The sequence below is a fragment of the Actinia tenebrosa genome, unplaced genomic scaffold (assembly GCF_029948245.1).
Source record: "Actinia tenebrosa isolate PJP-AT-01 unplaced genomic scaffold, QUT_ActTen_1.0 PGA_scaffold2__45_contigs__length_23673736, whole genome shotgun sequence".
NCBI lineage: Eukaryota > Metazoa > Cnidaria > Anthozoa > Actiniaria > Actiniidae > Actinia > Actinia tenebrosa.
This window is the reverse complement of record NW_028292579.1, coordinates 20,522,777-20,549,382: the sequence shown is the minus strand read 5'-3', so window position 1 is coordinate 20,549,382 and position 26,606 is coordinate 20,522,777. Positions and strand designations below refer to the sequence as shown.

General features: G+C 37.7%; 4 protein-coding genes and 1 long non-coding RNA gene across 6 annotated transcripts; 3 read left to right on the top strand and 2 right to left on the bottom strand.

Moving 5' to 3' along the window:
- Positions 1-1,091: 1,091 nt before the first annotated feature.
- Positions 1,092-2,327, top strand: LOC116296409 (protein phosphatase 1 regulatory subunit 3B). Its single transcript, XM_031704428.2, has one exon. The coding sequence runs from the start codon at positions 1,236-1,238 to the stop codon at positions 1,908-1,910; it is 675 nt and encodes a 224-aa protein (XP_031560288.1). The 5' UTR covers positions 1,092-1,235; the 3' UTR covers positions 1,911-2,327.
- Positions 2,328-5,412: 3,085 nt separating this feature from the next.
- LOC148909551 (uncharacterized) lies at positions 5,413-6,522 on the bottom strand. Its single transcript, XR_016120415.1, has 2 exons — positions 6,216-6,522; positions 5,413-5,801 (listed from the first exon to the last, which is right to left on the bottom strand). It is a non-coding gene; the product is annotated as an uncharacterized LOC148909551 (long non-coding RNA).
- Positions 6,523-8,540: 2,018 nt separating this feature from the next.
- Positions 8,541-10,118, top strand: LOC116296411 (protein phosphatase 1 regulatory subunit 3C-like). Its single transcript, XM_031704430.2, has one exon. The coding sequence runs from the start codon at positions 8,634-8,636 to the stop codon at positions 9,216-9,218; it is 585 nt and encodes a 194-aa protein (XP_031560290.1). The 5' UTR covers positions 8,541-8,633; the 3' UTR covers positions 9,219-10,118.
- Positions 10,119-13,068: 2,950 nt separating this feature from the next.
- Positions 13,069-16,048, top strand: LOC148909550 (uncharacterized). Of its 2 annotated transcripts, XM_089033846.1 has the most exons (4): positions 13,069-13,822; positions 14,023-14,216; positions 14,345-14,508; positions 14,700-16,047. In XM_089033846.1, the coding sequence occupies exons 1-4, from the start codon at positions 13,807-13,809 to the stop codon at positions 15,880-15,882; spliced, it is 1,557 nt and encodes a 518-aa protein (XP_088889972.1). In that variant the 5' UTR covers positions 13,069-13,806; the 3' UTR covers positions 15,883-16,047. The 2 variants fall into 2 exon arrangements, with proteins under 2 accessions (XP_088889972.1, XP_088889971.1); XM_089033845.1 differs by having other exon boundaries at positions 13,069-14,216; positions 14,700-16,048.
- A 50-nt stretch (positions 16,049-16,098) lies between these two features.
- On the bottom strand, positions 16,099-18,343 carry LOC148909549 (uncharacterized). The gene is made up of 3 exons (XM_089033847.1): positions 18,053-18,343; positions 17,627-17,852; positions 16,099-17,544 (listed from the first exon to the last, which is right to left on the bottom strand). The coding sequence occupies exons 2-3, from the start codon at positions 17,850-17,852 to the stop codon at positions 16,208-16,210; spliced, it is 1,563 nt and encodes a 520-aa protein (XP_088889973.1). The 5' UTR covers positions 18,053-18,343; the 3' UTR covers positions 16,099-16,207.
- Positions 18,344-26,606: the final 8,263 nt, after the last annotated feature.

Below are 26,606 nucleotides of genomic sequence, written 5' to 3'. Positions count from 1 at the left end.
TTTGACCAAGCACTGCGCTTCTCTTCGCTCTTGGATAACTGATCTCGTCCTTGGAGTCCCTTGTAGGGTTTAGAGATAGACGCAAATGCCATCGCAAGTTGCGAAGAGAAAGAGAGTTCTCACTATGAAAAGAAGCCACGCAAGCGCAATCCAAAAGAACGAAAGATTTTGTCTTTTCTACTGCGTGATTGTCTTGCGTTTGTGCTTATGTCGGTGGTAACCAGCAGGCTTTAGGGATAGAACGTAGAGCGCGTTCGCCAGATAATAAATTTGGTCTACTAGGACTAGGTATACTACTAGTATTCGTGCAGCACTATGGGTATGTAAAGATTAGAAAGTCACACGACACTGGAAGAAAACCGGTCCTGGTGGAAAGCAGAAGCAAACCGGTTATTACAAAGAATGACAATGCAATTGATCAGTAAACGACACAAAATGGTAGTGATGACTCGGCATTCAACGAGTGACGCATGCGCACGCATCGATGCACTTGTTCAATAGTAAAAAATTCTAGTTTTTCCATTTGGTCCTCTATTTGCATCCAAGTGCATCGATGCATGCGCATGCGTCACTCGTTAAATGCCGAGTCATCACTACCATTGAACAGCCACTCAAGAGAACGAAATATAGGACCGTATACAGCTGTCAAGCCGAATAACGCAACGTGGTCACACTAGAAATCCGGTCACGATACAAAAATTCCGAGCTGGCAGGCTGTACTTAAAGCACCACAGGGAGCCCGGTGGCATAATAACAGAACCAAAAAGCGTAACGTTTTTTAAGTGCCTCTGATATTCTAAAAACGAATGGCAATGGTAGTATAAGTGTCCAGGGATAAAAAATCTAAGAGTAAATACGACTGGCTAGGCTTTGAAAATGCCATCAAATTAGGTTGTTATTGAACACTGTGCTTAGTTTTTAATCCTAAAACTAATGTTTTGAACAACAGATATAAAAAAAAGTTGACATTTGCTAAGTGTCACTTTTCAAGTTGATGTTTTGAAATGTTCAAACTAAAATAAAAAGATTAGCAAAACAAAAGAGCAAAATTTTCAAACCGACCAATCAGATTCCAGCGAGATCGAGACCCAAGACGTGACATACTGCACAACTAATAGTCCGTCCATCTTGAGTCTTCACCATGTAGGTCTGCTGCAAAACAATCCCGTTTATCTACCGTCCTTGGCTCTTTGATCAAAATGTAATACTCACGAGACTAAAACAGGAAGCCATCAATGTCCAATTCTAGGCTCCGTAAGACTTCATCCTTGCGAGGGAGAGAGCTTTTGCCTATAAACGACGACGACGATGAAGATGGATGTCATGGTCATTCAATTCTAAGAAGGCACAGTTCTCTCCCACCTAAGAGGAAGAATGTACACTTTGCTGATGGATTTGGAAAGCCTTTAGTGTCTGTCTTTAGCGAGGAGGAATATAATATCCACGTTGCAATAGCAGCAGCAAAACGAGAGTTGCAAAATGCAAAGAAATCCCTCAAGGTCTGCTTCGAGCAACCAGTGGCTTCAGAGGGCTTCAGGGAAAGAATAGAAAAGCAGTTTGTTTGCTTGGAAAATGCGGTAACATCTCAAAATTCTCTTATGGGGACAATCAAGGTGATGAATATTGCTTTTCATAAAGAGGTTTTTGTAAGATATACTTTGGATTCGTGGAATTCTCACACAGATGTCATGTGTTCATACGTCCAAGACTCAAATGATGGAATCACAGACCGCTTCTCGTTTGCTATCACTATTCCAGAGTATTTTATCGCTTCAGGAGACAGTTTTGAATTTGCTGTTTGTTACAAAAGCGATGGCAACGAGTATTGGGACAATAATGGTGGTATCAACTATAGGGTCGAATGCACAAGTGCAGTACATAATAATGAATCACACTTGAATGGATTTTAAATTCCCACTATAAACGTCTTTTGTTACGAGGTTCAAAATGAAAGTCGAGGTGAGAAAATATAGTTCACTAAACTTGAATAATTATTTTTGTGTCTTTGTGTAAATCGTGACTTTAAAGAGCATAAAATGTTCACCTATGTTCAGCTCTCTTTCCCTCTCTATTTTTCCTATAGGTAGGTTAAGTTGATCAAAAACTGATCGTTGTAAATTATTTACTTAATTTAAAGTTAATAAGCTAATAGACAAACTAAGACCTATTAGGAATTCAAATGGTTTCTCAAAGAAATCGTAGTTGTTTCCACCTGATTGTTATAGATGTTAATGTTTTCATGAATGAGATGATTTATTATAGTTTAGTGAAATCAATAGTTTAAAAATTTTGTACTTTATAATATGAATAAATAAGTTAAAATAATTGTTATTGGTTTAACAATATAATTTTATCAATACATAGTGTTCTTTCTTGCATTTTGAGTAAAGTCATTAAACCCATAAAATAGACATTAGACTAAACACACTTTAGTAGACCCTAATTCCATTGTTTTCTTTCGTGTCTAGTTGACTATTACACGTTGAATAGTATTTTTTATTTCATGGGTTAAATGCCTTCCCTCTAACTTAACTCATTATAGACCTCATTACCTTCGTATGCTAATTGCCCATTTCAAACCATTTGATGTTTACATTATGTTCCCTGGAGAAGTGTTTTTTTCAAATGTTCTCATATCCACATGAATATGAAAGAATAAAGTTTAAAAGGATAAAGGAACGATTATTTAGAGATCATCATGTAAACACCATATAGTTTGAAGTTGGCAAATTTCAAAGTTAATTTGGTCTGTTGACCAGTCGATTGATTTTGTTCTCACCTGAGTGGTTTTAATAGCTTTCTTTATGCATTTTTCTTTTATCTAATAACCATGGGATAGGTTGGAATCATTCAGCCATCTACTCATCAGGACATCCCATCTGCATTTGAAGACCCCCGTGATATGGGTGGGGAGGACAGGGGGAGGGCTTTTAGCTACCCAACTCTTGCCTCATCTCTCCCAATCGTTTAGGTCTAATAAGCTCTTTTCCTCCAATTTGATATACACCTGTATCAAAAAACACTGTCTTTCCAAGATGAAATGGGTAATTTAAGACCTAACAGAATTTTTGTGGTCTTTTATTTTAAAATAGGAGTTCATGCTTCATATTCCAATCTAAAAGTAAACTTTGTAGTTCGGCTTTGAATATTTCAAGATTCAAAGTGATTTACTCTTTCTTCGATTTTAGATCTCCAACCGACAATGATTTCAAAGCCCCTTCACTTTCAAGGGTACTCTGCAATTCTTAATTCAATCATATTAATTATTTTAAAACAATAATAATTGTCTGTATTTTAGAGAGAGTGACATTTGACTTAGCACTGATAAACTTGTGGCCCTCTATTTCTAATGTCTCCAAGTCTTAACCTGGTCATCCTTGCCACTGCAATTTTGAAATTTCACAAATCGCAATAAAGCCTTGATCAGTGACCCTGAGGTGAAGATGGAATTCATCTTTTTGAATGGGCTACGTGGTTGTTTTGCTTAAAAATGTTTATCAAGGCTTGAAACGAAACCCTAGCAAATGTGTTAATTGGAAATTACATCTGTTAAAAAAATGTTCTCTTTGAGTGCTTCTATCCTTTAGCCAACCAGGCTGAAGGATATTGGACAGCAGTCTGGGTCTTTGTTCCTTGTAAGTAAACACTATTTTGATTGTCATCAAAACGTGTTCTTTTGTCTTGCTTTAAGAAACCCAAAGGTGGAACTAATGAAAGTTGATATAATTATTCATATTGCGTGAGGAAAATATTTGTTGTACAATAGTCCTCTGCATGTGCACCTTTTTGTTAAGACTAAAATGCAGGAAGTAGAAAATTTAAAACATAATTCAGTTGCTATCAAACTCATTTGATTACTTTAGGGATTTTATTTGACAGCCTGAAATATCCACGGATAAGATGATAGACTCAATGTCACAAATTTTGATTTTTTGACGATCCATGCCTGCATTTTATCCTGTCGCCTCATGCGTCAAAAAAATTCTTAACGATGCTTATCATGTCATTGTGTAGTTCCAAAATTTATCCATACCCCCTCACAAAGGATTTTTTTTAAAGACAACCCCCCCTCCCTGACACCTCCACCCTCACCCTACTGGAAATTCAAATTTTCTTCCATACAAACTCTGTAATTTTTGTTCTTTCTCTCACCCACCCCTCCCCCTCCCCTCCCCTCCCCTCCCCCTCCCCTCCCCCACCCTATGGAAATTCCAAATTCCTCTGTGGGGTGGGTATGGATAATTCCTGAAACTACACATTAATGGTCAAAAAGTAACAGTATAAAATTAAGTTTGTACCAGTGTCTTTCAGACCAATATCTATACATTGAAATTACTGTTATTTCATTGGCTTTTGGTGTGATGACTGATGGATGGAATACAAGATCTAGAGGGTTAAGCACAAGGTCATTACACAATTAGAATGTCTAGGTAAAAAGAAAACGTGCGGTAAAAAGCTGTCAGTTGTCAATATCTTTTTGCTTAAAAATTAAAATTTGATCATTATGTGATCTATTGGGCCTAGTATATGTCTTTAAAAATAATTAAATTGTCATAACTGCAGTTGGATTTTTATAAATTAATGCTGCATAAGGAGAACTTAATTTGGAATTATTTTTGTACGATGAAGAAAATTACTAACCCTTTATACTGATAGTACACAATTCTTTGTTTGACCACCCAAGACATAAATATACCATTGTGTGAAGTGTTTCTCGGTTCACTGGTCTGTTTCAAAAACAGTGTGATTCTTTGCTATTTTGCTACTTTATAGTCTTATTATGATATAATTTAGTTAAATCCATCTACTGGTCTTCCATCAATGCTGCATTCTGATTGATAAGTCATAGCTTACTAGTAGAGAAAAGTGCCAGCTTTGAAAACCAAAAGATTAAATTTAACTTTAATCCATCTATATATATTTTTGACCTACTACATGTAGTTGGATTTTACTAAAACTATTAGTGCTCTTGCTCTCATGGTCTATTATTCAATAGCTCATTAAGGCTTGAGGACTAATTGCAAAATATCTGATTCCCAAGCTTTTTACCAAAGATTAAAGATGTCAATAAATATGTGATATCCCACTGCTATGTACGCCATGAGGCAACAGAGGCTTAGCATATTGTTGTGACTAAATGTGTTGATGCTGTCTTAATTATATTATTCATGCCTCATGTGTGTAAATTATAAAACAGAAGTTATTTTTGAGCAGTGAAAACTATATGATGATGCAATGTCTCATGGCTGACATTCTGCAGAATGAATCAAAAAATGAAAGAAAAAGTCAATGTTAAGGTCATTCAAATGCATGTAACTGCAAAACTTAGTATAAGAGTCAATGTCTAATTGTACAATATCAATAAATACATTTGGTATGGTGTGACTTGTGTGACAGAGTCAAAAGACACTATTTTGGACAGTAATTATTTAGTCATAAATCTATATTTTTAATTAGGAATGCCTCGTGTACACATAGGAATGTAATTCTTTAGTTAACTGTTTGCGTGGAAAATGCGTAAGCAAGAAATAATTTCCGTACGTAATTACATTACAGTGAGTCATGCCTAGGTTTGGCGCTTGTTTACGTAAGTTCGTGTTTGGGACATCCTGTTTGCGCCTAGGGCGTGCAACATTGCATAGGATGTGTAAGGTCTTAAGAATGCAGGTTTTCCCATAAAAGTAGGCCCAAACTAAGCTTAAATCAGTGTAGTAAAAGTTCTTGAAGACGTTGCACATATCAAGACAAGGAATTCTCTACGATGTAAAGGTATGAATCTTTGAAGCCTTTTACACTTATACCTAGGATAGATTTAGGACAAATCTATGTTAATATCGTTAACTAGTCGTTATATTTTATAGCTTAGATTATCTATATATTTGTTAAGCATTCGTTTCATGTTGTAGTAATTCTAGTCGCATTAGCGCGTAATTTAGTACAAAGTTATTCACGCAGTAGTAATTTAGTAATCACGCTGAGTGTATCTTGTCTTTTAAACTCTTTAAGACGTTTACTATAGGATCGCTACCGCCTTACTCGCTTGTTTAACCTTTTTACTACGATAAATAGCCTTAACTGCGGGATAAAAGACCTTTTCTTTCCAACCTTTAATTTGTTCGCTACTTAAACTCTACACTCAAGGTCATTGTCGCGACCGCGTGTTCAGTAAACCGTGTAATTCTTAGTTTGTCATAAACAAAGGTTAAAATACTTACCTAAAGCCATAGTTAACCTCTAGTCAATTTTTCCTATTGCTTTTTCCATTGGTTTAGTTCATTTTAAATGGTTTACCGACTTGTACATTAAACTTTGCAACCTAGTAATTTTCACTCGCGTATTGTAAACACTGCTAATCAGTATGCAATATTCAAATTACCTGTGACGTAATTTACGTATTTCCGTTTCTATTTATATCTAGCAAAACTGTATTCTATTCATAACTTTTAGCTATTAATTTAGATAAGCTACAAATTTATTTTATCTCATTGTAAATATTTTTCTTGTTTTCATTAGAGATATCCTGTAATCTCGTTCCCGTTTTTTTTCATGTATTGTAAAGTTGTGTGAATTTTTCAATAAATTCTTTTGTCAAAACCACTTGCAATCTGATTCATAGCTGAGCGCCTTGCCGCCGGTTACATTTTTGGTGTCAGAGTTTCATACATGCTGTGATTGTCGAGAGACCAGTGATTCTGAGTTCATAATCATTGCTTGAGCGGTGATAATGAGGTTTCCCAAAGTTTGCAAGAGGAAGTAATACTAAAACGTTTTTTTAATCCTGTATTCTATCTTTTCTCTGAAAGTCATACTAAATCATACTAAAGCAATATTATTCACTGCAGGCTTAGTGATTATTGTAAATATTTACCTCACTGCTTGATTGAAGACTCAGGCTGCTCTGTGAATATTCCTAGATAATCACTTCGCCTTTGGCAAATAATTTTTAAATAATTAGATGTCCTAATCTCTGTCAACAAAACTAAAGCCTTGCAAAAAGTACCATTTCCTGACTTTCCATCCCCTCCCATAAATATAATAAACCAATTGATTTCATCATTATAAAATTTGGAAAAATTCTTCTGGTTTGCAAGACTGTATATCTTGAGAATAAAGGAAAGAAAGAGCATTTCCACTTCTTTTCCTTTCTTTCTGGATTCAGAGACCGGATATAATACAGGATTTAACCTTGACCCTGATTGGTTTACCTGCGAAGTTGCACACGGATATAAAATTCTAGGTTTCGCGCCAAAAATACGTAGTGACCGGAGTCACGAAGACCTTCAAAACGAAACGGAAACTAGAGACCATTATTTGGAATATTTACGTGCGAAATTTCATACCTCGGCTGATTTAAAGGTTAGTATTCTTTAAAATTTTAAATTTGTATCTTTTCATGTGTTTTATTTCGAGTTACGACTCAGTGAATGCTTTGTCGTTAGTCGCCTGGCCGGCAGGCTGGCCAGCAATTTACTGTAAGACATTTATTAACCTAATATTTCCTCTAGAAAGGATATTTTACATATTTGCAAAGCTTTACGTACAGAGTGAAAATTCCTTTCGAGCTCTCGGAAGCCCTCAAAAGTTTTGTAGTATAAAACTCAAGCACTTTCACCCGAACGACCTCAACAGCATGTCAAGCAATGTTTTCTTCTGCGGTGACAAGCACTGTCATTCATCTGTAATTCATCTTCTGTGCTCTATAAATACATATTCCTAAGTCCTGTTTTATGCAAAAAAAAGCTTTTGAATTCAAAGTAGCTTTGGATATGACAGAATGCATGTATTTGAAACTGTCACAGAATGTGGTAGCGTTACGCCATATTGTTTACGACAAAACTTCTGTGGTTAGTTGTTTGTCACTCATGACCCGCGAAGTCAAAGTACAAAGTACAAGTTTTAAATGCAGTCTTAAAATGATAAGATTATACGTAGGAAAAAGATTAATGGCTGTGATTATTTTAAACTGGCCTTATGTTATGCGAACCCTCAAGCTGTCGTTTGTAACATAAATAAATGACAAACTTCTTCCATTCCAATATTCTTCTTTTCCATTTATTATTTTTTTCTAGCTAGAAGTCTATTGGCACATACAAAGTTATTCATAAAAACGTTCATTAAATTCATTCAAAGTTACGATGAAAATTCGAAGCTCGCTTAGATCGACAATATTTAGGTCAGGCGTTACCTAACTTTCTATATTTAGCTTGTCCACAGCTGCGTGCTCTTTGTCACTCTAGTGCATGCCATTAATTACGCATTTCCTCCAAGTCACGCCATAAATTGTTTCAAAACAAAACCGTGCTTGCTGACTCATTTTTTAAAAACTTCTCTATTTTCGTTTTAATCTTTGCTTGCCCAAGTTATCATGGCTGTAAAAAACATTATACAGATATTTCTAAAGCAAGAAAGACGTTTGTAGAGAAAGAAAATAATATAATATAGACTGCGGGCTTATGACGTAATGACAAATTTTGAAATATTCAAAATTGATTATGAGTTGTGACGTTCGCATGGAACTGAAACGTGCAAATTGTCACGGTCATATATGAATACTAGCGACCGATGGACAGCGGCGACAGAGTTTTAGTGTTCTTCGTTCTAAGCTAACATCGTTCGGGACTGCAGACGATAACATGAAGGATCAAGTCGAAGCAGGCCCTCCACTCTCTCCAGAAAGTCCAACTAAAAGGAAGGTTCAATTTGCTGATGTTTTCGGCCAGTCTTTGGTGTCAGTGAAAATGATCACGCCAAACAACAGTCTGGAAGACCTAGCTGTGAAAAAGACTGATCAAATCAATTTTTTACGCTGTGACTTCCAACAACCTTCATCTCTCGCAAGCTTTCGGGGTCGCCTTCAACGACAGAAGGTCTGTCTAGAAAATATTGCATTTTCAGGGTTTGCTGTAACTGGAACGGTGCTCGTAAAAAATATTTGTTTCGCAAAGGATGTGACAGTTCGTTATTCTACGGACAATTGGAAGACATACAAAGATGTCTGGGCTGACTATGTAAACCAACTCGATGGTGGAAAGGAGGACAGGTTTCAGTTTCGCATCTATTTGCTTCATAGTATTCATGCTGGATCAAGCTTTGAGTTTGCAGTGAGATTTCGAGCCGGCCAGACACAATACTGGGACAACAATGACAATGAAAACTATCGTGTCATATGTGTAATGGACCCAACGCATGTGAAAAAGAATAATCCTGGTACTGGATAACGGATGTCGCCAGACACCCGTAGTCTAGTTCGATTAGTATGTTGTATTTTAGGAGTTTCCAAATCTCAAGCCTATTTTCTGTGGTGGAGGGGCTGCAAGAATGAGATTATTCAGTTTTGAGATCACTGAGTGTACTTATACACTTTGCCTGGAAAATAAATCAGCCAAAAGAAAAAGGAGTGTGGTTCATCAGTTCCTACTAGTATGGCCCTGCAAGCCACCCAATCAGCAATCAACAAATGGACGAAAAACTGCCGGCAAGTGACAAAAGCGGAGCAACAGAGCGCGCCTTCACAGAAAAAAAAACAGAATCCCAAACTGGCTCAATCTCATTGAACCAGGCCAAAGGAAACTGTCAGTATAATGATAATAATAATTATATTTATTGGGAAGAAAGCCCCAATGTATGTGGAGTCCAACTCTAATGAAGGACTATATAAAACAACATTTTTTGACTCGAAAAGCCACAAGCTTTTTTTGGCGTCAATGAAAACCATGTATAAAGATATGTAAAGGATAAAATGTATGCAGCCAGAGGACTATTTGAATTATTTGTAGACCATAAGGGCTAAGCTATCCCTATGCTCATGTATGATAGGATGTATACATTTTATTCATACATACATAAACTATATATTATGTTATATATATATATATATATATATATATATATATATGTATATAATTTAAATATAGTTTAAAACTTTCATTCGGTTTTCAAACAAAGTGCTCAATGACAGCTATAGTCAGAGCAGTGTAAAGTGAAAAAGACAGAAACAAACTACTATAAAATCATATTTTTTAAAATGAATATATATTTCATTGTAACTTGCCTGACGAGTGTGATCATCTCATGATCATACGAAACTAGCTAGTCGCAATAAAACAATGAATCATTTATTCTCGAGAATTTAACTATTTTATGTAATATAATGCTCCTGCAATGTTGAGCACTCGTTGAAAAATATTTTAGATGGATTTTAGTATATATATATATATATATATATATATACATATATATATATATATATACTAGTTAGAATGTTAAACTAATAATTTTGCTATTTTTGATGTTAAGAGATTCGCATGACAACGAGATTGAACTCGTAAAAAAATTCGTCCAACATTGTTGTACTTAGACTGTTAAATTAATAAGACAATCAAGATATCAACCGTTTCGATAGAGAAGAATTTATTTCCAAAGTAAAACTATTTTATAAGAAAAATAATATATCTGATTCATAAAGAAGACAAAATACAGTGATATTGCCTGGAATTATTTGAAGAACAAGAATATTCTTAAATAAAATATAATAGTGTTTTTGATAAATGAAAAAAATTGTTCAGTTTATATTTACTTGCAACAAAACCGGTACGCTTTTAATGCATTAAACGAAGCACGAAAAAAAAAAACACTAATGTTTATACCATGGTTTGATGCAATTCTTGGTTCATCCCGCGAGTTTGATCATATCACATCAACGGGTCAGACGAGTTTTAAATTTGAGCATTTGACAAACCGACAGAAAAAATCATGTAGATCTTTTATGAACGAACAGGTCCAGTTCGTATGCATAAGGCATGGAATCATATCAGAAGCAGTAGAAGTTCTTCCTGAATCACTACACGAACTAATTTCCTCATTCGTGCATTTAGTAAATAATCCCAGGATCCTGATAATCTATTCCTTGTACCTGTCATTGCATAATTCAGATCTTAAAATATATTGTTGAGCGAACGTCCTGATATGATCGTCAAAACGGATCCATTTGTGCCTCGTTTAATTGAAATTTGATTTGCAGCATGAACATTATAAGAAAATCATGTTTCTTCCTTTCTATCAGGTTCGTCGTGTTCTTGGTTCAATTGACATCTCTTTCCGTTTCATACGTTTTGTTTTCATGTTTAATTGAATGATCAGTTCACGTGCTCAGTACGTGCATGTACAGCACGTGTAGCGTACGGAGGGGGTGCACCTCCCACCCCCCCCCCCCCCCCCACCAAGGTTTGCTTTTGGCACCGAAATTTAATTAATTTATGCGGGATTCCGTGGTACATCCCCCCTCCCCCAAATATTCAAGACCTTGTTACGTACATACTTGTATGTGGCACACATATATATAAAGCTCATTTTTTGTGAGCATTATCATATTATATATAAAAATATATATCTATATATGACTTGTGCATACAGACACGATTTCTACATTGTATGTGTATAAATAAGAAAATACCTTGGTCAGTTTCAGTTAATTCCTTAGGAATAATCCAGTTTATAGAATGCATATTATCGATATTACTAAATCTTTATACTCCGTCGTTTTAACGTAACGCGTTGTTCTTATACTTTCGTGCGGTCTTGTAGGGTTCTCTCTCATTTCTGTTTTCCTAGGTATTATATCTGTCAAATAGGACTGGAGAAATACCATTGAGCATGTATTTGCCGGCCTTGAAACTTGTCCAAAGTCCAAGTGAAAGGTGTCTAACCACAACGTAATTTTCTCGCTTTCTGATTGGTCAAGAGCCGTGGTAAATAAGAGGAGATACCACAATATGATAATTGCTTTGCATAAAACGACTTTTGCTTTACAGGTGGAGTATTGACGTCGACACCATTCATTTACCTAAACTAAAAAGCGTTCAGGCTAAAATTATTCATTATTTTCTTTCTTGAAGTCCTCATGCCAGCGGCTTCATGTTCTTGTCTTGAGATAGTAAACGTTTTATATAAGCTATAACTAGGAACGGACGACCAATAGGACAAGTTTTCCCATTTCGTTTATTTATCATTTGAAGTGACAACGGTAACCACTTCATTTAATGATTTTATTCACAGAAACTGCCAAAATCGTGGTTTTAGAGATGTGGCTGAGGGCTCAAATTGAAGGATATATTGTCATTAGAACTCTTATCGTAGGGAAAATGCATTCTCATTATTATTGTCTGTCAAAGCTTCCTGTTGGTATTATTGGAAAAAAAACCACCCTCAATCTATCTCTACATAACCTTTGTTTCTATAAAGCTGTTATCCCCTGTGGACTTATTAGAGACCTACGAGGCGAGGACTAAACACTTTATCATCGTCGTCAAAATAGGTAAAAACACTTTAGCTCTACTGAAACATGGATTCAAATGATTCAAATGGTGCAGTGAGTCATGTTAGTGGCATAAACAATACAATACATTTTTATTTTCAAACATGATACATTTCAAGTTAGACATTATTTCAGCTAAATTACAATGTACAGGTTTAGTTTTTGTATAATATAAAGCAGTTTTATTTGTAATTTTTCATTTTTGAATGCCTAGAGGCTAAATCAACTAAAATTTTTCGTGTTAGCCACTAGTCATTTTAAGTTATATTTGTTATGAGCATAATTTAAATTAAATTAAACAAAGGAATAAATCTAAGACAACTCATAAACATTGGTTGATCACCTAAGGCAGAAAAGCTAAAGGAGGAAATTTGCTATTTTTGGTGTATTGTTTAGTATTCTTTATTTCTAGCAGCTGATAATAAAACATTTTCGGTTTTGAATAACTTGAATTATGTTTTATTAAGGTGCTTGATTAACAGCACTAAAGAGATAATAATAATAATAATAATAATAAATATTATTATTATTATTATCATTATTATAATGTGGTCCTTTCTGAGCATCTACGCGTTTCAAACTGCATAATAATAACAATACTATAGTAATAATACTTATTATTATAATAACTTAATATAAATCAATTAGTTAAATTTATTATTAGCTTTATCATAGTAGACTTTTTTATATAGCTACAAGCTCGTATATATATATATATATATATATTAAATCATCACATGATAGTTTCTTTTATATTCATTAAGGCAAATATGATAGTATCATATGACGATGTAAGATATATCATATATGATATAAGAAGCTTCCTTTATATTAACAATTGCACAAGACGTCCTTTATATTAACAATCGGCACGAGTTATTTTCTAGCTAATTTTAATTCGACGATGTTTTGTTGTAGCACACGCTCATTCATAGACAAGAACCGCAAACCTGACCTGCCTGTATAGCAAACAACCAACCATCCTTTATAATCGGAACGTTTAAAAGGTTAAAAACTGACACAATCTTTGCTGAAATAATCAACCGTCTGATAGTCTCTAAGTGTTTATTTGTTCATATCTCAGTATTAGCACCGACAATAGGAATTTCCATACTCATTGCAAAATCAGTATTGTTTTTATTAGCGCCACCGGATAGCCTGTTTCAACATACGATAATTGCGCAATCTTCTCTTCCTCCAGCGTTTTGCAATAGGCCCTTTGCAGCTAGTGGTCACGTGCTTGGATACCGCTTAGCAACACAAAACTGGAGAGCAAGCCTTCCAGTAAACAAAAGTTGTAATAGGTCAAGCACGCGTGGTTTTATACGATAGTTTCATCGTTCAAAACGCTTAATCCTTTTGCCCTATCTACAAACACAGTAAGATAATCTTAAATTCTCTCCTTTGGACTCGATTTTTGGTTCGAAGTAACGATATTCTTCGCGTTATCGCGAAAAAATTGTCACCGCCGGCCCGCTCGACGGCTGAAAAACATGGCGACTTCGCAAGGTATGTACTTCAAAACTCTCCTTTTTTTTGGTTTCTTTTCAATTATTGGACTTCTAAAATCTCTAAAATAACAGTTTAGATTGTGAATGGTGATCGATTGTAATTGGACGGCATTTTAATGGACGATTTGTTTATTTTTTGTGAGAGTGATTCCACGTCTAAAGTCAAGACTAACCCATGTTTACATATATTCGCTGTAGATGTTAGAACTCCCGACGAGCCATCACATACCAAGAAAAATTCTTCGTACCATTGTTGTGTTCCCTTGTGTAACGGAGATTCTCGATATCATCCTGATTTAAAGTTTCACCGCTTACCAGGCCGTGCAAGGGATGAGCAATTGAAAAAGGAATGGCTGGTGAAGATACGAAGAGATGTGGGCCCACACTTCAAGGTATATAGGAATCTAACAATATCAATGCACAATACGAATTGCCTGTGGATCTTTAAAAAACTGTAATGAAGATAAAAATAGTTGAATACAGTTACATTGTTATTAAAAGGACATTTGATTTATAATAGGTTAACAAAAGTACCAGAGTGTGCTCAAAACACTTCACTGAGGAAGATTACAATCCTCCCACTGATTCTGGACGTCAGTTGCTAAAAAGAGAAGCTGTACCATCAATCTTTGACTGGTCAACCAAATCCAAAGCAAGAAGAAAGATAATTCGACAAGTAGATAGGTAATGAATATCACATATTTCTACTTCAATACATTTCATTTAGACTTGACTGATGGAATTGTACTTGATGTTTATTTTGGTTTAAACCAAAATAATTTTATAATTTTAATAATTTAGTCTTTTATAATTTTTTATTTAGTGTGAACTGAGTGTGAACTGAGTGTCATCATAATTTCAAAACCTTTTTACAGAGACACTCAGACAGATGAAAGTGATGACAATGAAGATAATAGTCCCAGCACTTCTACAACCTTCAGCATGGATGACCTACAAGCACAAGTCCAGTCACTCAGAGCACAGTTCCAAGATGCACAAAAGCAACTTGAACAAAGTAGAAATGAAACTGCAGCTGCCCTCACTGAAATAAAAAGGGTTAAAGTTGAAGCTGCAAAAGAAATTGAGGACATTAAGAGGCAAGCTGCAGAACAATTAGCACTTAATAAATTTGGGCTTGAGAGATTTGGCACAGACAATGAGATCATAAGATTTTATACAGGTTTTCCATCCTATTTACATATTCAGTTCTTTTTTAAGTTTTTGCAGCCATGTGCTGCACAAATGACATATTGTTATGCCTCTGGAGAAAGAGAAAGTAGACCAGACTCAAGAAATATGCTTCTTGTGGATGAATTGTTTATGTTTTGTGTACGCCTCAAACTAGGTCTATTCGGACAGGATTTAGCTCATAGGTTCCGAATACATAAATCGTCAGTTTGCAGGAAATTGATCACATGGACTAATTTTTTGTATTTTCTTCTTGGTAGTCAAGTGATCTGGCCTTCAAGGCAAGATGTTGATAGGTTTATGCCAGAAGGTTTTAAAAAGCTTTATGCAAGCACACGTGTCATTTTAGATTGTACAGAGATTTTTGTTCAAACACCTACCTCCCTACTACTTCAGTCGCAGCTTTATTCTAGTTATAAGAGTAATACTACACTCAAGGGTTTGATAGGCATTACCCCTAATGGAGCTATTAGCTTCGTTTCTAGCCTTTACACAGGGGGGATTAGTGATAAGGAAATCACAAGGTGCAGCGGCATTCTAGATTTGTTAGAACCTGGTGATTCAGTCATGGCAGACAAAGGGTTTGACATTGAAGATTTACTTAGGGAGAAGCGGGTAGAGTTAAATATTCCTCCGTTTCTTGAAAGTCAGGAACAATTCTCTGCCGCAGATGTTCAAAAAACAAAGACACTAGCAAGTCTTAGAATTCATGTCGAGAGGGCAATAAGAAGAGTCAAAGAGTACCACTTTTTTGATTCAGATGTGCCATTGTCCACTTTAGGTTCAGTCAATCAGTTATATACTGTAGCCTGCCTCCTTACAAATTTTCAAGGCCCACTTATTTTATCCAATGGTAATAATGAGGCATAGTGTCTGTAAGAAGTTGGTGAATGTATGATTAATGTGGCTTACATAACCCATTTGATAATCTTTAATGCAGGTTGGTTTATCATGTGTCTTGGATTGCTTTTTGTAACTATTTCAATTTGTTTGTAAATGAAAACTCAAAAAAAAAAACTAATGAACAAACACAAAATCTAAATAGCACAAATAAATATAATACTAATATGATATAAATATAATAAAAAATAAATTAAGATTATGAATTGATTTGTCATTAATAAAAATAATATAATATTTGTTATCATAAGAAATCTGGCCATGGTTTGAGAACAACAACAAAAATCTTAGTGTATTAATGTAAATAGTAATTGAAGAAAAAACTATCAACTTTGTCCTTTGCTTGCTGGAAAAACACTGAATCAAAATTAATTCTAGAGCAAACAAACAAATTTTCGTCAATGTAACTGAAAAAATCACACCATTCTAATCCTGTGAGTCCAAGCTGGCACTGGATCTGGTAATAATAAATGTCTGTTGTTTTCAGTTTGTACTGGTTAGTGTTCTGGTCCTTGGTGAGATACCTCACATTGTCAAATGATGTTTCCCCCTCTTTAACGACCTTTATTTCTAACAAGCCAAAGGGATTCTGACCATTATTTACGGCATCAAGGTCATAAACTTTCCTGTCTGGGCTACAACCTAGCCATGGGCACTTTGGGTGGACAATCAGCCCAGATGGGAAGAGGTTTACTCTTCCACCCTTTGCATTGCTAGCATAGACCATGGCAGCATGTGGTTCAAGTTCAATGCCTCTTCTCATTGCTGCAGTTTGTACAAATCTGGTGGGGTTTAGCTGATTGACAAGGGTGTCAAAATGTGACACCCGGCGAGCGACAATGCCAAATTTGCTTGCTGTTACCCTTTTTTTTCTGAGCAGGTGCCATACATCACTCTGACTTTGAGTGACTGTTTGCTGCTGCACTCTCAGTGATGACTCTGTTGTCACAGACAATGTTCCAAATATAGATTGTTGACGACTGTCAAGACAGATTGACACATTGTTATTAAATCTGTCCTCTGCACTTGAGAGGGGAAGCTCTGGGAAAGAAGTGCAAGTAAAATCATTTATGATGTAGTCAGTTGACATCTTTTGTTGATATGACAGGACACAGCCTTTTGGGACATTTCCAAACTTGCTCTGTACAAATGGGATATTGCCAAGTTGATCTTGATTGGGCAGAATGGTTGTAAAGAGAGGATAAGGTGGTTGGAAGCCGTTAAAGTGCTCTTTTGTGAGGGTAGGATACTGGGTAGATGGGGAATACAAATTACTCTTGATATATCTACTGTACGAAGCGCCAAGTTGGGGTTTTTTCACTAGCACGTCTTGTATTTCTTTTTGTGCGATTTTGGATCCTCTAGGTATGCTCCAACGCTGCTTCATGCTGGTACATGTTAGCTCATCAGGCAATGTCCGATGTCCCAGTTGCTTAAGAAGGGCTAAATAGTAAAGAAGCCCGATCACATGATGGCAGTATCCACCTGCCCCGGCTACACATGAGCACAGCCCAGACAGCAATGTCAAATTGTTGTTCTGGACTGACACCTCTAAAATGTGCGGTGGTTCAGACTTCCTCATTGAGCGGTAACACTTGCATTTAACTCTCACGCACTGGTCGGTATATATCACTAAAAAATTGGAAAAATTAGTGTGAATTGTCTGCCATTCATATCATAATGAAATAGAAAAAACATTTTGGCTATCAAGTACCTTTAACGTCATGTAAATAGCCTGGTTCCGCCATAAATTTGTACGCTTTCGAAGTGCTTGTGCAGCCAGACTTCTCTATAGCGTAGCTCCCTACATCATCGAAGGTGAGGGAAGGAAAGATAGAGATGTCTTGAGTTTCTACTTCATCTAAAACAAAAATAAATATAAAAATATCAGTACGAAGAATTTTTCTTGGTATGTGATGGCTCGTCGGGAGTTCTAACATCTACAGCGAATATATGTAAACATGGGTTAGTCTTGACTTTAGACGTGGAATCACTCTCACAAAAAATAAACAAATCGTCCATTAAAATGCCGTCCAATTACAATCGATCACCATTCACAATCTAAACTGTTATTTTAGAGATTTTAGAAGTCCAATAATTGAAAAGAAACCAAAAAAAAGGAGAGTTTTGAAGTACATACCTTGCGAAGTCGCCATGTTTTTCAGCCGTCGAGCGGGCCGGCGGTGACAATTTTTTCGCGATAACGCGAAGAATATCGTTACTTCGAACCAAAAATCGAGTCCAAAGGAGAGAATTTAAGATTATCTTACTGTGTTTGTAGATAGGGCAAAAGGATTAAGCGTTTTGAACGATGAAACTATCGTATAAAACCACGCGTGCTTGACCTATTACAACTTTTGTTTACTGGAAGGCTTGCTCTCCAGTTTTGTGTTGCTAAGCGGTATCCAAGCACGTGACCACTAGCTGCAAAGGGCCAAAACCATACGAAGAATGTGAAAGTTAGATAAATTTCTCAAAAGAATAATACGAAAGCCAGACACGAGTTTGGTGACACTTGGTTATTTGTAATTTTAAAATGTCTAGTTACAAAGCACAACTATGACACCTGTCGACACCCGTACAATAAAGAGTGAATTTGAAAAATTGATTTAGGATTAATTTAGACTATTATATATAAACTTGTGCTAGGATGCTATATAAATAAGACACGATTTGATGATTCTATATTTTACAAGAGCCCCTGTACATGATGATCTGATACGACTTTCCTACATTATGCCGTAGCATCGTATATAATTATAAATATGTTAATAAATCTATTTTGGATCTTAAAATCCATGGGATTTTGATTTTTACTTTTTTAATTGGATTTTTGATGTTTTGATTTTTGAACTTGTTTTAATCCCCCTCGATTCTTTGGTTTGCCCCCAAACTTAAAGAAAGGTTCTAACACCTATTTCAAAAAACGTTGTCATCGACATAGGTGATAGGCAATAGGCGAAAAGCGATTGGAAATAGATCATTCCAAGATCCATTGAAGAATATCTGGAATGACTTGTGTTTCTGCATCTTATTTTCGTCAAGAACATCAGTGGACATTAGTGTTGAGACTGATTCAATGTTTGCAGTCGACGAAACCATTTCCGTCTAGGAATGACCTATCGCCTTTGGCGATGACAATGTTTTTTGAAATAGGTGTAGACGTAGTGATTACTGTAAATGCATCTCGTACATACATACCTTATATCATTCTACAGGGGTTGCTGTTTTTCATGATGATTAATTATAAGGCTTGAATGCTTGCTAACAGCTAGATCAGTTAGAGGGTGCCGATGGGGATACCCAATTGTCAGTTAACTTCTATATTTTTCAGCCGAATGTCAGTTAAGTATAATACTTTTACGAGCGCTGGCCAAAGTGATGAAATTTCTTCTGCATTTTGACCCGGTTTGTTTTTAGTAAAAATTGCCATTGCATTAAAAGCTGCTTTTAGTAAGATACAGAAGAAATAACTAACTTAAAACTAGTGTGAGCTGCGTCGGTGTTTCTAATGAAACAGTAATGATAAAAGGGTAAATTTTACACCGTGAAAAGATGAAAAACTTACTGACTTTTCCGACGCTAGTCCTTCGTCGGAGTAAAAAAGAAAGATACACATCAGTAAGAAGATGACTCACTTCTGTCCACCATCATATTGTTACATAATAGTACACATCAGCTAGAAGATGACTTACTTCTGTCCACCATTATATTGTTACATAATAGTACACATCAGTTAGAAGATGGCTTACTTCTGTACACCATCATATTGTTACATAGTATTACACATCAGCTAGAAGATGACTTACTTCTGTACACCATCATATTGTTACATAATAGTACACATCAGCTAGAAGATGACTTACTTCTGTACACCATCATATTGTTACATAATAGTACACACCAGCTAGAAGATGACTTCTGTACACCATCATATTGTTACATAATAATACACATCAGCTAGAACATGACTTACTTCTGTCCACCATCATATTGTTCCATAATAGCACACATTAGCTAGAGGATGGCTTACTTCTGTACACCATCATATTGTTCCATAATAGTACACATCAGCTAGAAGATGACTTACTTCTGTACACCATCATATTGTTACATAATAGTACACATCAGCTAGAAGATGACTTACTTCTGTACACCATCATATTGTTCCATAATAGTACAAATCAGCTAGAAGATGACTTACTTCTGTACACCATCATATTGTTACATAATAGTACACATCAGCTAGAAAATGACTTACTTCTGTACACCATCATATTGTTACATAGTAGTACACATCAGCTAGAAGATGACTTACTTCTGTCCACCATCATATTGTTACATAATAGTACACATCAGCTAGAAGATGACTTACTTCTGTACACCATCATATTGTTACCTAGTAGTACACATCAGCTAGAAGATGACTTACTTCTGTCCACCATCATATTGTTCCATAATAGTACGCATCAGCTAGAGGATGGCTTACTTCTGTACACCATCATATTGTTCCATAATAGTACACATCAGTAAGAAGATGGCTTACTACTGTACACCATCATATTGTTACATAATAGTACACATCAGCTACAAGATGGCTTACTTCTGTACACCATCATATAGTTACATAGTAGTACACATCAGCTAGAAGATGACTTACTTCTGTACACCATCATATTGTTTTATAATAGTACACATGAGCTAGAAGATGACTTACTTCTGTCCACCATCATATTGTTACATAATAGTACACATCAGCTAGAGGATGGCTTACTTCTGTACACCATCATATAGTTACATAGTAGTACACATCAGCTAGAAGATGACTTACTTCTGTACACCATCATATTTTTACATAATAGTACACATCAGCTAGAAGATGGCTTACTTCTGTACACCATCATATTGTTCCATAATATTACACATCAGCTAGAAGATTAATTACTTCTGTCCACCATCATATTGTTACATAATAGTTAGAAGATGACTTTGAAAGGAAAACGCTCTCTATAAAGTTGAAGAGAGTGCAAAAAGAAAAAGGTAACCATGACAAAGTTTTACTCATAAGATATTTTCTCAGCCATTTTATTAACATAAGGTACAAGCTAATTCTATAGTTTTGTCCAGGTGGAATTTCTTCAACCTAAGTTGTGTTTGTGCATCTCGGCTTTGTCTAATCTACAGGATTTTGCTTTTTATGAAAACCTTTGGATAAACAAAAACTCAAAATAACAGAGGGTTTATTATCCAACTATTCAAATCAGATTACAAATAACGCAGGAGAAAGCTTGGAACGAGTACAAATATCATGTACTCTTAGTTATTTTGTACAGTAAAAAAACTAATATTCGTTCAATAGATCTTTTTCGAGTTCCAAATTACCACTGTGATCCTTGATTATAGACTCATTTACTCAGAGTTAGCCTCGGAACAGTGTCTAAATATTCACGAATACCAACGTTAAAGTAAAGAATGCACAACTTCAACAGTACAAATACAATGGGCCCCCTCTATTCCGGACCCTCAATAAACCGGAATCCTCTCAAAACCGAGCATTCGTTGGGGTCCCAAACTTTGGAATTCCACTGACCTTCACTTGAACACATGAATATTCTGTACAAAATCGAGGATAATCCTGAGCAACAGAGAACTCGAAACTGAAATATTCTTCAGAAATTATATCACGTTTTATGTGAAGGGCTTGGTGTAGTCCGGGTATGCCAGTACTGGTGCTGAGGTTAGTAGATTCTTTAACTTGTTGAAGCTCTTGTGGCACTCTTCTGTCCACAGTACTCCAATCTGCTTCCGGGTGGTCTTGTTACTTCCTCCGCTCCCGAGCTCAGCAACTAACTTGTGCAGCGGACCTGCCACTTGAGCGAACTTGGGAACAAATCTTCTGTAGTAAGACGCGAAACCAAGGAATGATCGCACATCGCGCACTGTCTGGGGAACTGGCCACTCGTTAACTGTCTTTGTCTTTTCAGGGTCTGTCTCGACACCGTCAGCAGAGACCACGTGCCCCAGATAGGACACCCGATCTCTGAAGAGTTGACACTTGGTTGGTTCAACCTTTAATCCATGATGCTTCAGCTTACTGAATACCGTTTCCAACCGCTCAAGATGTTCTTCAATGGTGGATGAGAAGACTATGATGTCGTCCAGGTAGACCATCAGGGTGCGAAGTATGTCCTCTCGGAAGACTCCTTGCATCAACCTTTGGAAGGTCGCTGGGGCATTCTGTAGTCCAAACGGCATCCGAGTGTACTGAAACAAACCCATGGGCGTTGTGAACGCAGTCTTGTGCTGATCATCAGGATGGACTTCAACTTGATTGTAGGCTGATGCCAGATCTATGGTGGAAAAGTACTTTGCGCCACGCAGTGCCTCCAGTGATTCCTCTATCCTTGGTAGGGGGTACTGATCACGCTTGGTTTTCTGGTTCAGCTTCCGGTAGTCGACGCACATCCTCAAGGCTCCAGACTTCTTTCGTACAAGCACTATTGGGGAGGCATAGTTACTCTCACTTGGACATATCACTCCTTTTTCTAGCAAGTCTTGTAGATGCTGTTGCACCTCCTGGTATTGGTTTGGAGGAATCCTTCTGTAACGCTCTGTGACAGGCACATCATCGTCTGTGTGGATGCGATGATATGTTGTCTTTGTACAGCCAAGGTCCTCCTTACATGAAGCGAACACCTCTTCATTTCTTTCGAACATCTGGAGAGCTTTCTCCCTCTGAAGTTCCGTCCCGGGGAAATGTTCCAGGGTAATCCCGTGAGGGGGCGTCTGTATCCTTTGCCATCGTACTTTGCCCACAGCTTCCCGTTGGGGTGGCATCTGAGGGTCAGCACTAAGGTTACAGCACACTGTCACCATGTTATTCCCGTGTAGGAACTCCAACTGCTCTCCTCTCTTGACCATCTCTCCCTCTCGCACAATTCCAATCCGCGTCCTCGGCTTTAGCCATATGTCCTTTGCCGTCTGGTTGGCAACTCTGACATAGTAACACGTCTTGGTAGTATCCACGAGAGTACTGGCCACGGTGAGGTTTCCTTCTACTGGTACACCAAGGGGTTCGATCACAGCATCAGTGCCCCATGATGGGCCTGTGACCAAGATATCAGATTCTGTGAAAGCAGGGACCCAGACTTTGTCTGAGCCGGCTACTTTCACGAACCCAGTTTTACGTTTACTCTTCTTCTCTTCATCTTGCAGGATCTGTTGGTATTGGGGCACCTGCCCAAGAACGTTGGTTCCCAGTAGGCCAGGTACCCTCCTCTGCATTACTGTAGTGGCTGCTGTGTCCTTCGTGATGAAGATGCCGCACCCAGGGACCACCACTCCTCCGATCTCTACTGTAGCGACGATATATCCAATGTAAGGGATGTCCAAACCGTTAGCTCCTCGCAGCTGCAGTAATCTTGTTTCAGGGTGTAGGTCTCCTAGGGTTGGCTGTAGCTTTTCCCTGTAGAACGACTCGGTGATGAGGGTAACCATGGAGCCCGTATCCACTAAGCTTTTCACAGGTACTCCGCCAATCCTCGCCACCACTGTGGGACTTGTCCCGACAAACTTTCCGTTCTGAAAAAGAGAATTAGAGCCACTACAGTTCCTCTCCACGGCGTGGCTCACTGCCGTGGAGAGCTGGAGTTTGACTCCTTCTGTGGTGCTGCTGGTGCCTTGTCTTTCAGGGGCTTTGGGCAGTTCGGCCGAAGATGTCCAAGCTCGTGGCAGTTGTAACATCTCCTCGGACCACGTGGGGGACTTCGTGGTGGTGATGGGCTTGCTAACTTCATGGTAAGTTGGGTTAGCAGCTTCTGCTGCTCATCCAGCAATTTTTGTTGCTGCATGAGCCTCTCCACCAGGGCCTTCTGTCCTGCTGTAAGCTCTTGGATGGCATTTACTTGGTTGCTCTCCACCAACACCTCCTTGGCCGCTGCATGGCGATGTGCTCCTCTATCTGTGTCTTCCGAGCTACGATAGGCCTCTTGCCTCACCTCGTTGAAGGTCTTCTCGGGATGTTCTCTGATATAGCGCTTGAGATCCCTGCGCAACAGGTTGTCACGCAAGTTCTCAACGAATGTGTCTCTGAGGTTCTGGTCCTTGTTTTCCAGGGCTCCTACGTGTACTCTGGTTATGTGCTCCGCCATCGACATCAGGGCATGGGCAAAGTCCTGGATGGGCTCCCTGTCACCTTGTTTTCTGGCGAAAAACCTCTGGAGAAGCTGGGTCTTGGTGAGCTTCTCTCCGAAGACGTCTCTCAGAATCCTGAAGAAACCCTCCGGGTCTGTCCAGTCATCCGCAGGCCTTAGGCGAACTTCATCTCGAGCCGCTCCTTCTAAGCTATGGTACAGGAAATCCACCGCCTCTTGATCAGTTAACTTCTGGGCAGCCACAGACCTCTGTGCATCCGCTATCCAGTCTTCAAGCACTTTGTCGTCTCTGCCACCAGCATACTTTCTCAGCTTCTTCTCCCTTGGCACTGTCACTTTTACCACTGGTGCAGGAACAGGTTGGGCAGGGGGTCCTCCTTCAGCCTGCATGCCATCCAGCTGTGCCTTGAGTGCAGCCAATTGCTCTGTGAGTGCAGCCACAGCTTCTTCTGCCATGATTTCAGTCTCGTTCCCGTTGGTAAATAATCAGTAACTACTAATGTCAACTTTCTTGCAATCCCACTTCTGACACCAAAAATGTAACCGGCGGCAAGGCGCTCAGCTATGAATCAGATTGCAAGTGGTTTTGACAAAAGAATTTATTGAAAAATTCACACAACTTTACAATACATGAAAAAAAAAACGGGAACGAGATTACAGGATATCTCTAATGAAAACAAGAAAAATATTTACAATGAGATAAAATAAATTTGTAGCTTATCTAAATAGCTAAAAATTATGAATAGAATACAGTTTTGCTAGATATAAATAGAAACGGAAATACGTAAATTACGTCACAGGTAATTTGAATATTGCATACTGATTAGCAGTGTTTACAATACGCGAGTGAAAATTACTAGGTTGCAAAGTTTAATGTACAAGTCGGTAAACCGTTTAAAATGAACTAAACCAATGGAAAAAGCAATAGGAAAAATTGACTAGAGGTTAACTATGGCTTTAGGTAAGTATTTTAACCTTTGTTTATGACAAACTAAGAATTACACGGTTTACTGAACACGCGGTCGCGACAATGACCTTGAGTGTAGAGTTTAAGTAGCGAACAAATTAAAGGTTGGAAAGAAAAAGGTCTTTTATCCCGCAGTTAAGGCTATTTATCGTAGTAAAAAGGTTAAACAAGCGAGTAAGGCGGTAGCGATCCTATAGTAAACGTTTTAAAGAGTTTAAAAGACAAGATACACTCAGCGTGATTACTAAATTACTACTGCGTGAATAACTTTGTACTAAATTACGCGCTAATGCGACTAGAATTACTACAACATGAAACGAATGCTTAACAAATATGTAGAAAATCTAAGCTATAAAATATAACGACTAGTTAACGATATGAACATAGATTTGTCCTAAATCTATCCTAGGTATAAGTGTAAAAGGCTTCAAAGATTCATACCTTTACATCGTAGAGAATTCCTTGTCTTGATATGTGCAACGTCTTCAAGAACTTTTACTACACTGATTTAAGCTTAGTTTGGGCCTATTTTTATGGAAAAACCTGCATTCTTAAGACCTTACACATCCTACGCAATATTGCACGCCCTAGGCGCAAACAGGATGTCCCAAACACGAACTTACGTAAACAAGCGCCAAACCTAGGCATGACTCACTGTAATGTAATTACGTACGGAAATTATTTCTTGCTTACGCATTTTCCACGCAAACAGTTAACTAAAGAATTACATTCCTATGTGTACACGAGGCATTCCTAATTAAAAATATAGATTTATGACTAAATAATTACTGTCCAAAATAGTGTCTTTTGACTCTGTCACACTTGCCCCTCCTTTTTGTTTGCTTCGTCCTCGAGCAAATTCAGGAACAATGATACGCAGGTGGACCCAGACAGTGCGCGATGTGCGATCATTCCTTGGTTTCGCGTCTTACTACAGAAGATTTGTCCCCAAGTTCGCTCAAGTGGCAGGTCCGCTGCACAAGTTAGTTGCTGAGCTCGGGAGCGGAGGAAGTAACAAGACCACCCGGAAGCAGATTGGAGTACTGTGGACAGAAGAGTGCCACAAGAGCTTCAACAAGTTAAAGAATCTACTAACCTCAGCACCAGTACTGGCATACCCGGACTACACCAAGCCCTTCATCCTAGAGACGGATGCGTCCAACGAAGGATTGGGAGCCGTGCTGTCCCAAGAACAGGGCGGAAGAGTCAAAGTGATCGCTTATGCCAGCCGAGGCCTGAGAGGTGGAGAGCGAAACATGGAGAACTACTCATCGAGGAAGCTGGAACTACTAGCCTTGAAGTGGGCTGTATGTGAGAAGTTCAGGGAGTACCTGCTGGGATCGAAGTTTGTCGTCTACACAGACAACAACCCGCTGACATACTTACAGTCAAAGAGTAAGCTGAAAGCTGTGGAGCAGAGGTGGGCTGCAGAATTAGCAAACTTCAACTTCACGATCAAGTACCGCCCTGGACGTCACAACCAGAATGCAGATGCTCTAAGTCGCATCAACCGAGATGAGGAACCAACCACAGTTGAAGTAAGAAGTACACTAGCCTACTCTACCAATACTACA

Excerpts from the sequence above, each read along its gene's own strand:
- LOC116296409 (XM_031704428.2), top strand. The coding sequence starts at position 1,236 with ATGTCCAATTCTAGGCTCCGTAAGACTTCATCCTTGCGAGGGAGAGAG.
- LOC116296411 (XM_031704430.2), top strand. The coding sequence starts at position 8,634 with ATGAAGGATCAAGTCGAAGCAGGCCCTCCACTCTCTCCAGAAAGTCCA.
- LOC148909550 (XM_089033845.1), top strand. The coding sequence starts at position 13,941 with ATGGACGATTTGTTTATTTTTTGTGAGAGTGATTCCACGTCTAAAGTC. Across the intron at positions 14,217-14,344 it reads ATGTGGGCCCACACTTCAAG|GTTAACAAAAGTACCAGAGT; the intron begins GTATATAGGAAT and ends GATTTATAATAG. Across the intron at positions 14,509-14,699 it reads ATAATTCGACAAGTAGATAG|AGACACTCAGACAGATGAAA; the intron begins GTAATGAATATC and ends ACCTTTTTACAG.
- LOC148909549 (XM_089033847.1), bottom strand. The coding sequence starts at position 17,852 with ATGTTAGAACTCCCGACGAGCCATCACATACCAAGAAAAATTCTTCGT. Across the intron at positions 17,545-17,626 it reads CTATTTACATGACGTTAAAG|TGATATATACCGACCAGTGC; the intron begins GTACTTGATAGC and ends CCAATTTTTTAG.